Genomic DNA, 12787 nt, shown 5'->3' with positions numbered 1-12787 from the left:
GAGGCAGCCAGGGGCGCTCAAATGCATGTGATGAATGACGACGACCAACAGAAATGTAGATATGATGTGGTGCTGGTGTTGTTGTTGTTGTTGTTGTTATTATTGTTGTTGTTGTTGTTGGCGGTGGTGGTGGCAGTAGAGGAGAAATGGTGGGTTGACATGAGTGTAAGCTCAAGGGACGTCTGAGTTATTTTTTTTCCCTCCTAGTCTGCTGCCATAATCCATTCATTTCACTCCCGCTGCGGTGCTCAGTAGTAAGGTCACGGGCAGAGGGTTTGCAGATGTGGCCAGTCAATAGTTCAGCCAGGCCTGATATTGACGGAGGAGAGGGGCTCTTGAGATGCCGCAAATTCACTTTCTGCTCCGAGGCAGACTGCCAGGGTCACCGCGGATATCAAACGACAGGACAAGCGCCGGAATTAAAGCTTTAACTCGCTATTAAAGGTGAGACTTGTGTTTTTTTGGACGTCCGTGTGATTCTATTAACAAGTCGATCTGTGGAGAGGGTGCTTCTAAGCTTTTAAATTATTTTGTGATACAGAGCTCTGAGAAGGATTGCTCGGGACTCAGGGTCGAAAAAAGAGCTACATATTTTTGCCTTAGAAGACATGTCGACTCCCCTAGAGTTCTTCACAGACCAAATCTCTGGAATTGTGAATGACTGCTGGTATGTCGAGGGACAATCAAACAGAAATAATTTAGTCACAAAGTACAAAGTCTGGACAGATGCTGAGTTTTCTCACTGAGCTGTATCATTGCATATTATGGTTGCCCTGTAAATGGGGAAGGGTGGAAGGAAGACAAGGCTCTTTCTGTCCTGCAGTTCCACCCCATTGCCGGCAATGCCATATAGATCCACTTTGTCTCGAAATGAACAGAAAACAACTGCAACAATAACAGCAAATACAATAACTTCCAATTGTGCTGTCCACTGTGTGATGTATGGCGCCTGAAATTAAAACTCCATCTCCCAGTACATGACCATGCACGTTTTGCGACCAACACCAGGGTGACATCATTTGTCTTGTGACACACACACACACACACACACACACACGCACGTGTTCAGCAGCCTATTGCAATCCTACTGAAACACTCCATTACGTTCATTCACTGAGCAGACTTCGGGGCCAGCCAGCAGCATGGCGTGAGTGAGTGGAAATAGGCCGATTTAGCCGAGTGGCCCTGCGCTATTACCTGTTTGTGAGCGTGGTCGTATGAGTTGATATGGTTGTCAAACTCCTGGTGCTTGTAATACTGCTTGTCGCACAGCTCACAGTAGAAGTTGGCTTTCAGGTCCTCCAGGGCCTTGGCCAGGGTCTTCTCTTTCTCGGCATAATCCTGCAAACACAGAAGCACAAAACGAGGATTTAGACATGCAAAGCGTAATTAAAAATAATCCCGCTTCTTAACAGATTAAGCCTGTTTATTTCTTTAAAATGAAATGGGTTAAATGTCATTTATTATTTTGCTGCTGCTGAGTCGCACTGTTGTTGGAAGCTAAGCCACTGGCTGACTCACAGTTTCTTAACACTGTGTCCCTGAAGTCAAAGCAGTCATAGAGAATAGCTACAATTACTGTAATCTGCTTATCTCTACTTGACTTTAAGGTTGAGGACCCACTAGAGAAACTGCTGTGTCTGAGGATCACTGTCTTTATCCTTTTCTCTCTCCCCAAAGTTAGTCTGAATCCTTTCTGCTGTGGTGGACGACCCTGAAGTATGAACGTCTACTACATTGTTTGACTGTGAGTAGGTGCGTGTGTGTGCATGTTTGTGTGTGTGTGTGTGTGTGTGTGTGTGTGTGTGTGTGTGTGTGTGTGTGTGTGTGTGTGTGTGTGTGTGTGTGTGTGTGTGTGTGTGTGTGTGTGTGTGTGTGTGTGTGTGTGTGTGTGTGTGTGTGTGTGTTATTTGTCCAATATGTATGTGGTCACAACAGATTGCCAGTGTGGAACTATGGCTAAATGGATCCGATATTTCATTTGTGGCCAGCCATGGAAGAATAGAAATTGCTGGCTATGATATTTTGTTTGCTCTAGTTTCAATAGCAGACACATATTATTAATGTCATCTTGGTTTATATTCATCATTTTTTGCGAGAGCACTTGCATCTTTAACTGATGTTCCCTCTCAGCCATTTCGGCTGTTTCATCGGGATCCTCATCTTCTCTTTTTATATTCTTTATTAAATATTGATTCAGAACGAAACAGGGAGGAGAATTGTTTCACCAGAGGGAGATAGCATCTCAAATCAAATTTCTTCATCGCTCAGCCGCTGCTGAGAGTCAGACGTTCAAAACTCTGCATGCATTGCGCTGAATAGAACGTGAGATCCATACTTCCCCCAAGGGTGTTCTGTGTCCTACCCAATGGCCATTGGCTACCCCCACAAACCACATAAACCCCATTCTGATGCTCTGTTTACAGTATCAGTCATATGAATGCTCTGACATTATCCTGCCAAAGAGACGGGGACAGTCGAACAAGCCGACCACAAAACCAATCCACAGACAATTTCAAGGCACAGCTTGAACTTTCAGCCCCGTCACCTCTACAGACACTTCCAGGCCCTTTTCTCCCATTCTCTCTCTCTCATTTCACCAAGTGCTCCATTTGCGACAGGATCTGAGCGCTCCATCAAAAAGAAAAGAGAAAAGCAAAAGTGGATGAAACCACTATCAGCTAATATTGCGACTATTGGCCAGTGGCCTAAGTGTGTGCGAGGACACTCCTGTCAGTATTCCCTGCCACTTCACGGGAATGTCCATTGAGTCCATTAAAGGCCGAGGTGTAATAAGAGCTCTTTGAGATGAGCTGATGACTTGTGAAAAATCGTCCGCCCTCCCCAATCTCCGCAACGAGGTGAGAGAAAAACTGCTACTAAACACGTGTTGATTGGCACGAATTATAGCACACCTCCACCACTCCCACTGAGATAAAGCAAGGCACAATAGCAAAGTAATTGCACTTAATGAGCGGGTAGGCGTGCTAATGGAGCGGGGTGTTCAGATTTGATTTCCAGGTGCATTGCCTCTCAGGCGTCACGACTTGCATTCGGTGGAAACAAGGTTCCGGAAAAAAAAATACCAAGGTTGCTGAAGGTCAGTGATGTGTAAACACTGCCGAAAAACAACAACCAAAAATAAAAAATAAAAAAATAAAAGCATCTCATTTCACCTTTGTTTTTGTTATTGTTGTTGTTGTTTTGCTTTTTAAGTAGAGAACAGAGCAAAGGCAATTAGAACGGCACCAGCTACACCAAAGACGAGGAGGGAAATAACATTATTAATAAAATAAACTAATAAAATAAATAACAGCGGAACGCAGTTGTGTGAAGCTGAGAAGTCATTTACACAGCAGATAGACCTAATCACCACAGGGGGAGTTCCGGCGCTAAATGACGCTTTGTGTCACGCTGAGAGGCTCCCCCTCCTGAGTCGCAAAAACAAGCCCCCCCCCCTCTCTCTTTATCGGTTCCCCCCACATCCCACCCCATTTCCTGGGTCCGTTAAAAAAAAAAAACAGAGTGCTGGATATTCTCAAGGGCACCCTGACTTCCTCTATTGGTTTGAAAGAGTGTGTGTGCGTGTGTGTGTTTGTGCATGTGTGTGTGTGTGCACAGTTTGAGTCTGCTCGCCTTATCTGGCAGCCTGGGAGTTTGTCCCGTAAAAGTGCTAACCCAGAGGATTCTAGCTTCATCCCTGTGCTGTGAGGAGTGTATTATTAATAATCACAGTAATTGTATTATTCCTGTGTGAAAGGAAAGCCCCAGACATGGACTAATGCACTATTATGCAACATAATCTGCCTCTGTTTAACCCTGATTCATTGACTGAGCTAATGCATGAAAATGAATGCATTAAGCTTCGTTTTGTCAACGATAATATTTGTCTTTTGTTTAATTTTGTTGCAGCACTTTTTCCAATCTTGCATTACATTATGTGACATCAAAAGACAGGATATTTCTGCACAGTGGATTACTAGACTTTTTTTTTTTTAACAAGCCCAAAATGGGAACTGCCACGTACACAAGGGGCCGTGAGCATAAATAACCCTCTTCAGCAGCTTGGTGGGTATTCAGAAACTAAGCTTCAATTCAACACTCGGGAGAATGCCAAAACCTCACAAGTTACACAGTGACAAATACGAGAATGCTAATGTCTGTGGCTGTCAGTGCAGTTTAGGAATTCTTCCCATACAAATGTGAATAACCTGACTTGACATAAGACTTAACCACAACTGCTACTGGGGCGTGAATGATTTGGGGTTTACATCTTTGTGCATCTTTAATTCCTACTGAAAGTTCATAGGAGGTTGTAGTTGACTGAAGAACATTCTAAAACTAACAGAGATGAAAACAGAAATATCCCTGTCATTGGGAGCTGCAGCCACAAATAAGTATTTTTACAGTTGATTTCACCAAAAATGATAATAATGGCATTCTTACTGCTCTCAGATTATTGTTACTGAGTTTGTGCTAAATAATTTATTTTGGATTAATGTTTCCCGATGTATGTAGAAAAGTAGGGAAATAGGGAAGTATATAGAAAATGTCTATACATATCAAGCCACCTCAAAGGTACCTGACAGGCCTGAGACTGAAGGGTTAAGTACTATGTATGTAATACTTAATTGTACTTAAGTATGCTTGTTTCATAAGGGCAAGTTGTTTCAAGATGTCAGTATTAGGGTCTGAGTTAGTATAGTGCAATAATAATATCACCTACTTATGTAAGTTTTAATAAGGACATTTCATATAAACAAACATTAGCCAAAACTTCCACATGCAGGAAAATTAGACTCGATATTGATGAATTTTTCAGCAGGCCTTCAAACAATATCCTGGCGCTGAAATTAGGACAGCAATTTACTACGTTACAATTGAGGTTTTTTTTCTCTTTGATATGCTTGCATAATTTATCAGGAAAAAATAAAGTGTAAAATATTAGCTTTGCAAATTACATTCTGAAAATGCAGTTGTGAATTCATGCATACTTTCAATCTTTTTTCTCCCCTCTCTCTCCCTTCTTTTTTCGCGTGGAAATGGCCCTGGGTATTCTAACAAGGCTGTTCATCAGAGGCCTGCCTGTGAATTCTTGCCAAGGCACTGGCACAATGGCTTCCATCACTGATACAGCACAGACTAGCTAATGAATCAAGACGATGATCTCCTCCAAAGAATCACGACTATTCACGGCAGGAATTACACAGGATCCTCACCCAAGGAGCTCTCTCCCCCCATTGTGTCTATCCACATACCACACTCTCCAGGAACCATAGGAGTCGTTCAGGTTCTTTTTTAAATCAACTGGTCCGCAGGGATTCATCTCTCTTATGAAGAGCTTTCTGCATCAGGTGATCAAATTCCCCGATCATCTGTTCGCTTTTCTAAACCCTCGCTCAGAAAAGGACGAGGCCAACTTGTGAGTGCAGAGCCCAGCCTCTCTGATCATGTTGGTTTCTTTTCTTAGCAAACACTGGAAGCTGCTCAACACCAAATTTGGCACCTTGGCTGTCATGATTAATTGTACAGCTTCTGGGGGATTCCTGTTGGCTGTTGTTTCTAAATTGCTGACACACAAAGAATCTATCTCCTTGTATTGACTGGAGAGGGAGCTGCTACTAAAGCACTAGGAAAGCGGTTGTTTCTCCCTTTCTCTCCGCTTCTCTCTCTCTCTCTCTCTCTCTCTCCCTCTCCCTCTCTCTCTCTCCCGTCGTCCAGTAAGAGCTGCTGATTCTAAAGCACCACCTAGATGGAAAAAGCATCTGTGGGTTTCTCTCCCGAACACAGAGGAGATTATTCCTTGACTGACTCAATGCATGGAGGCAAACTTCTCACTACTCTTTCTGTCTCAACATAAAGCCACCTTTTGTACAGAAAAACAAGCCTATTAGTTTTTGATATTAGGTGTGTAAATTAAGAGACTCCAGTATTTCAGTGCAGCCATGGTAATGTATTTATAGAGGTGTAGAGTGACCTTGACATCCACATACTAATCATTCAGTTTGAGTCATTTCAGTTATTCTCTATAACAATCAGCCGCAAATATGCTGAAAATTGCTCTGACGTTCTAACCTTGTGTGAGGAATTAGTATACCCATAGCAGCTCATATGGTCATGTATCAAGGACATGACTGTGAGTGATGTGACAGTTACTGTAGCGCACAAAATGGCTCCTGCCATAATTTACAAGAGCTGAAGCATTTAAAATGATGCATGACATTTTTCATATGACATTCCAAGTGGAGTCATGGTAGCGCAAGTGATTTTTTTTTCATCATCATTTGTTGGGTGCTATGGTGCAACAAACATCAACTCTCTGTTGTGCACAGCTCCATCACACCAAAGTTGAGACTGTCGCAAAAAACTCGAGAACAAGAAAAAGTCCTGTGACTGTGTATAATTTTCTAAGTAGTTTCTAAGTACCTTCTACTTCATGTCTAAGTATTTCCTTATCCTATGTGGCCATACACGTACAGCACTGCTATCATGCAGTACTCAGAAATGAATTGTGACATGCTCACTCTGTAGCGAATAACAGAGATTTTTAGTGAGACGAGAAAAATATAGTGGGTTGCCACTGCGATATCTCTCAGCGGCCATCAGTTGGTTTTCTCACAGATGGTCCTCTTCGGGAGAGAGCTCTTTCCCTCTCACTTAGGGGCGGTGCGGAGGGCACTACACAGGGCCATAATGAAAACTGTGTCTGGCTTGTCTGCACATTGGTTTCAGCACTGGAGAGAGGACTCTAGGAAGCATTTTAGCCCCTCTGATAGGTAATACGTTTCCTCTTGAGAGGGTAAACAAAGTAAAATGTCCACCGCAAGGATGTAGTTCATCCTCATAAGAGGCTTTTTCAACGCAATTTCTCTCTTTTGTAAATGTCAGGCTACTGCAGTCGTGAAAGAAAGAGAACACACTTCAGCTGCCAAGGCCATTATAATAATTTCCCTTTTTTCTCCTTTTTTCTGACACTTTCCTTCTATCTCTTTTCTCTCTATCTCACTCTCTCTCTCTTTTGCTCTTTTTCTTTCTCTTTTTTTTGCTGAAGTAAATCCCTATTGGCAGATAATCACTTCAGTCCCCATGAAAGCCCCGCAAAAAGCCCCAAATGGACACCACTAAGGAGTTGAATGATACTCAAATGTTCTGTGCATACGTGCATTATGTGCAGGTGTTCGCATTTTCACACCGCACACATCCCCTACTAACCCCACTAATAGCCCTGCACTCCAAGGATTCCCCTCTATTATTTCTCCTGCCACACGCACTCCTCCCTGGATCCTGATTACTTGCAACCCCCCCCCACACACACACACACATAGATGCCACTACTCCCCCCCCCCCCCCCCCCCCCCACACACACACACAAAGAAAAATCTGTCTGAGAATCCTAATGGTTTAAAGTGAATGGGGTTTAATTAGCATCCCAGGTTCCAGCGGATTCCCAGCAGAGCCTCTTTTTATGGTAAGCCTTGGCAGCGTGGGTACAGAAAGGGGATGGAGGGGGGAGGACCAAGTGGAGTCGCCTGGGCACACTGATGAGAAATCCGAGCCTCCGTCGTCCCATCCCTGTGTTTTATACATCAGGGAGCTGGACGGTGTCTCTCTCATGCATGACTGCTCCTCTCCAAAGAAGGCAATGTAATTTGCTCTCTTACTCCAGCTCTGCTCTCCTCTCCTCTCCTCTCACTCACCCTGGGGCCCACACAGCCGAAAAGAGCATGAAGTAGATGTAGCTGAATTAAGACAAGGAGAGGTGAGATCACACACACGCTGACACACCGACAACACACACAGATACACACACCACTTACACACACACACACATACTGACACACTCATACGCGGGGGCTTGAGTTAAAAGCTGGATTCGGTCTCTTCGTGCCGATGGATTTGGGGCAAGGAATAAAGAAATGAATTAGCTCATCAAGACTACAATTATCAGAGAGGGGAAAAACAGGCCTCGACTCCAACTTGAAACTCCTACAGGGCTGGTAGCAACAAAACTCCATGACTCATAAAGGAGAAGAAAAAGATGTGTGGTGAAGGAAGCCAAGGTGAAAACCGAGGATGGACAGACAGACGGACGCACAAGCAACGCTCTGACAGCCAGATAGAAGAGAGGTGACTCCATCTGACAACTGCTAATTTTCCTGAGGTTGCCCTCCCATTGTGAGCGAAGCTGAGGTGCGATAATTATCATCTGCAATCAACTGAGGTTATGAAGGGAACAGAGCATGGTTCTCTCTTTCAGAGAAGAGAGAGAGAGAGAGAGAGAGAGAGACAGAGGCGCCCCGGAAACTCATGAAGAGCATGCAGCAATTATAGAGACATTTTTCTGCTTGATGAAACTGAGCTCGAACAACCCTGACCAAAATGGAGATGTTTTTTTTTTGCGCGCGCGCGTATTTCCTCTGAAAATGAGGCTTCAGCAGTATGCAGGCATCCATATCAGACATGTGCTAGATGCATATCATAATGGGGAATCTGGGGGTTGGGGAGGTTTTTTGCGTGTGCATGTGTGTGTGTGTATGTGTCTGTTGACAGGTTCTATTCTAAATATATATATATGTGTGTGTGTGTGTGTAATTTTATTCTCTTTGCAAGAGCACTGAATCTGTACATGTAAACATGAAATCTGAAGATGTACTGTATGCTACTAAATGTGAAGGGAAAACAGCCGTAAATGCCAAGTGATGCGCAGCTCGAGTTTGTGACACTTCCTCATTCATTGGCACGGCAATAAAAATAACTCCATGCGAGCTGGAACAAATGAGATTAAAAGCTACCCACAGACGGTGGTGACGTTTATTTAGAAAGATGACTAATTTGCTAATTCCCCTCACAGCCTTGGTGGGTAGCTGAGAGTGAGAATTGCCACGGCGTTCCTTTCTTAGGTGCCTATGCCGGCTCTTCGTCTTCTTTACAGCGCCGTGTAAACACGCGCCGCCATTACCGGTGGATCATTTGATTTTACTGTTCCAGTGGTGTTAAAAGTGTGCTAAAAACAGTTGGATGATTATGGAACGATAAAAAAGAATAATTGCATCCATTTTAAATCCTACCCTGCCTTGATTTAAATAACAATCATGAGGGTGATGAATATAAGCGATCAGGAGCCGAGGGGATTTTTTTTGTTTTTGTTGTTGCAGCTGTAAAAATTTTCTTATCTTTTTCATGACGAACACTGTTTATTTACCTCAGGACCATTTCGGACTGCTACCTCCCTCCTTCCTTCCCTCCCTCTCCCTTTCTGTGAGCTTCTTTGTGGGGTCCATATCTGTAGCGAGTCGGGGGCTTTTGATGGTCACTGGTGATTGAAGACCTGAGGCTCAGCATGGCTTCCCAGCAGAGGAGGAGAGCGGCCCCTCTTTCTTTTCATCCCTCATCAGACGCCGCCATAGCGGCACCCGTCGTCTCCTCAGAAGGGGCCCCGGCGACACATGCATCTCTCGGGTCTCTCCGCCACAGTGAAGTGAACACAGAGCGTAAAAGTGTAATCTAAGGTGCTGTTTTTCTTTTTTTTCCTTCTTCTTCTTCTTCTTCATCATCTTTTTCTTCTTCTCAACTCAATCTGCCTTGATGAATGATGTGGCCCTCAGATGGTCCCGCGTCTCGTCTCATTTTGTCTCAGCCTGGACCCTGCCCGCCGGCGATGACTATGCATCAGCGTTTTGAATCAAACGGGGGCCGGCGTCCTTCCGCCAGGGCCTCGCATCGCTCCAATCGATAATAATAATAAGAGACACTCTACCAGAATGAGACAGGTCGTAATTAATCCCCTCCATCTCAGGGCGCCGGCTCTGCCACGCGTTCTGTCCGTCTTCACGGTGCCTCCAGCCTCATGACCCTACAACTGCACTGGGATTTTCATCACACGCTGACACGAGAGCGAGCGAAGAGCGGACCGCTGGGCACATACGGCTGCCAGCGTCGAGAGAGAGAGAGAGAGAGAGAGAGAGAGAGAGAGAGAGAGAGAGAGAGAGAAAGAAAGAAAGGAAGAAAGATACAGTGATATAGAGGTGGACTAAAGACCTTTCAATTTCGCATCAGTGCAGATCCAGAGACAAAAATATGCAGGCTATCTGGGGGGGGGGGGGGGTGGAAGGGGGGAGTTGGGAGGAGGGTTGCTGGAGAATGTAGTCTGCGATTAGGCTCCCGTTCATTGAGCAGTCAGATTGATGTTCTGCAGGCTCTTTGGCTGGGGGATGGTGGTTGGGTCATAGCCTGTGTGGATGCACCGACTGACTGGGGATTTGGTCGACCCTGCAGCCTTTCACCGAGGCTGTTTATTCAGGGCTTTTTTATTATTCTCTCTTTTTTTTCTCCCTCTGAACTGTGTCCAACCGCTTGACTCTGAGGTCTAGGTCAGGTCATGCACACAAGCATAAACAGGACAGAGGCAAATAATCCTGAATAGGACGAGACTAAAGATACTTCAAAAGAGAGGGGAGGAGAAAAAAAAGAAACAATGCCTGGCTTTGATGAAATGATATGCGATTATCATTTGTATGTCCCGCGGCCCAAGTTCTGCCCCTTCCAACCCCCCAGAACTAGAGCGAAGGAAGAAAAGAGCAAAAAAAATTCTAAAATAATTCTAATGACCTACTTATAGTCTTCCCCTAGAGCATCCCGCCAGCAGACGCTGTGAATAATAATAATAATAATAATAAGAGAGGCTTTAGGTAGAAAGAGAAGGGACGGGTGAAGGGAAGAATAAGAAAATGAACATGGAATCAAACAAAACACCTCTTTTCAAATTACTCTTGATTGATACCTCACCTTCTCTTTTTTCTCACTCCCTAGGTAGCCCAGTAATGGGCTTTTGAACCAAAGCCTGTAGCAATTACAACAAAAAAATAAAAACTGTCAGTAACATCGTTCATGAACATGAACAAAATAGAACCATGTCTGTGCAAACCATTTTACAAATCATCTGGTATGCCAAACTGCCATTCAACTAGCTGTGCACATATGCAATAACTACAATGCTGTGATGTCGAGGTTTGACACATTTTGGTTCCAGTTCATAGTCACATACTGCTTATATCCACTGTTATGTTCGGCTGTTTAACTCTGTGTTAGCCATAGAGGGTTATTTCCTGGGTCATGTAGCCTCAAAACCAAAACCTTAAAAGAGGGATGGGTGGTTGAAATCCTCAACATTCATGCCATGACTGCCTTAGTTATTTATATGATGTGAGAAATAGGAAAAGTCAGAACAGTAAAGCATTCTGTAGTCTCTACGCACTTAGGTTCATGACACATTCTGTATGCATTATTAGTCACTGTACTGTAAGCTAATCAAGTTCTCGCTATAGTGTAGTGTGCTCTTTATAGAACGAGGAGTTCAAAAGAAATGTTATTCTATGAATCACCCATCTCAATTAATATTACGAACCAATTTGAAAATTCCAATTATTAATTAATGCTGCACTTGCAATACGCTTTGCTTCCCAAATTCCCTCAAAGACAAGGAACTATTTCATGATGGTGCTCCAAAGTAATCTGACCCCCTAACATGGCCGTAAAACACATTTATCCTTCAGATAATGAACCATCTCATAAAAAGATCCGCCCCTGCATGCACGCGGCAAGCAATAAAACAAGTGACTGCCTTTCACATTACGGTATAAATAATGACACAGAGTCATTTTTCGCGGCTAATTAAAGAACTTTGTCAGGTTGCAACAGTGATTACCAAAAGCACAGGCATCTGTAGCTCTGATTGAGAGAAACGTGCTCCTTGGCGTTCGCCTTGTTAATCCTCTCAGCTACCTCTCCTGGGAAAACCCATCCTCTCATCAAATATGGGCTTAAAACAAGAAACCATGGAAACAAGAAAGAGAGAGAGAGAGCGAGTGAGAGAGACAGAGACCTCTCTGAATTCCATGCAAGTTGCTCTCCTATATGTAAAGAGAATGACTCGAAAGTCTTTTCGCACCTCCGCTTGGGCTGGCATCGGCGGAACCAAATGTGGGTCGGGCTAAGACGAGTGCCCATGCAGGGGCAGAGCATCCTGATAGGCACATCTGACACATCCTCCTGTATCGGTGGGCTGGCGTCTCTCCACGGGGCCCCCCCCCCCCCCCCCCCTTACCGCCATGTCGACATGATACGCTGCACTGACTCTTCCCGCTCTCGCCGACGGAAAGGCAAATGAGGCAGCATGGCTAATTGCTCGTAAAAACAATTTTCCCCAAAAGAGACGTCAAACCAGGCCCTTGGATATCCTTCTAGGCAACTATGATGTGCGGAGCGAGAGTGCCACTGAAACGAGGTTTATTTTGGAAGCAAAACAAAATAAAAAATAAATACCGCCGACTAAACCGAATGTGTTGGATATCTATCAGTGCACACAATCAAAGAGCACGTGTCAATCTGGTGAGAAGTCTATTTTTCTCCAGCAGGGGGGAGAGGAATGGATCCAGAAATCCTCCAGATGAATGAATCACCCAGAGGACATACCACTTGGCTCTCATGCCGACAATTGATGTATGTTCAAAAGAAGACGAGCCAACGGTTTAGACTACAATATTGTTAGCGTTTTTTGTAAACTGCCATGTGCTTGTGAGATCGCATCTGCCCTGGTATCAAGTTCCAGAGGGGAGCTAGGATAATCACCAGGTGTTTTGAAGCTTCTCGTCGACTAAATGACATTCATTGATATTTACAGTCTCGTTTGCACGCGCGCGCGACACATTCTCTCATTCATGTCTTTCATATGTGTAATGAAGCTGCACGACTGGGAAAATTAGATTTTAGCGACAGACTTTTAATCATA

At 44.2% G+C, this 12787-nt stretch overlaps 1 protein-coding gene across 1 annotated transcript in view; it reads right to left on the bottom strand.

Moving 5' to 3' along the window:
- Positions 1-12787, bottom strand: part of znf804a (zinc finger protein 804A) — a 46632-nt gene that overhangs the window by 8709 nt on the left and 25136 nt on the right. The window contains exon 2 of the mRNA XM_031586453.2: positions 1198-1341. Within this exon, the coding sequence (XP_031442313.1) occupies positions 1198-1341 (144 nt within the window). The remainder of the gene's footprint in view (positions 1-1197; positions 1342-12787) is intronic.

Source organism: Clupea harengus, chromosome 2 (assembly GCF_900700415.2).
Source record: "Clupea harengus chromosome 2, Ch_v2.0.2, whole genome shotgun sequence".
Lineage (NCBI taxonomy): Eukaryota > Metazoa > Chordata > Actinopteri > Clupeiformes > Clupeidae > Clupea > Clupea harengus.
Note: the sequence above shows the minus strand (reverse complement) of the source record. Positions and strands in the feature narration are given on the sequence as shown.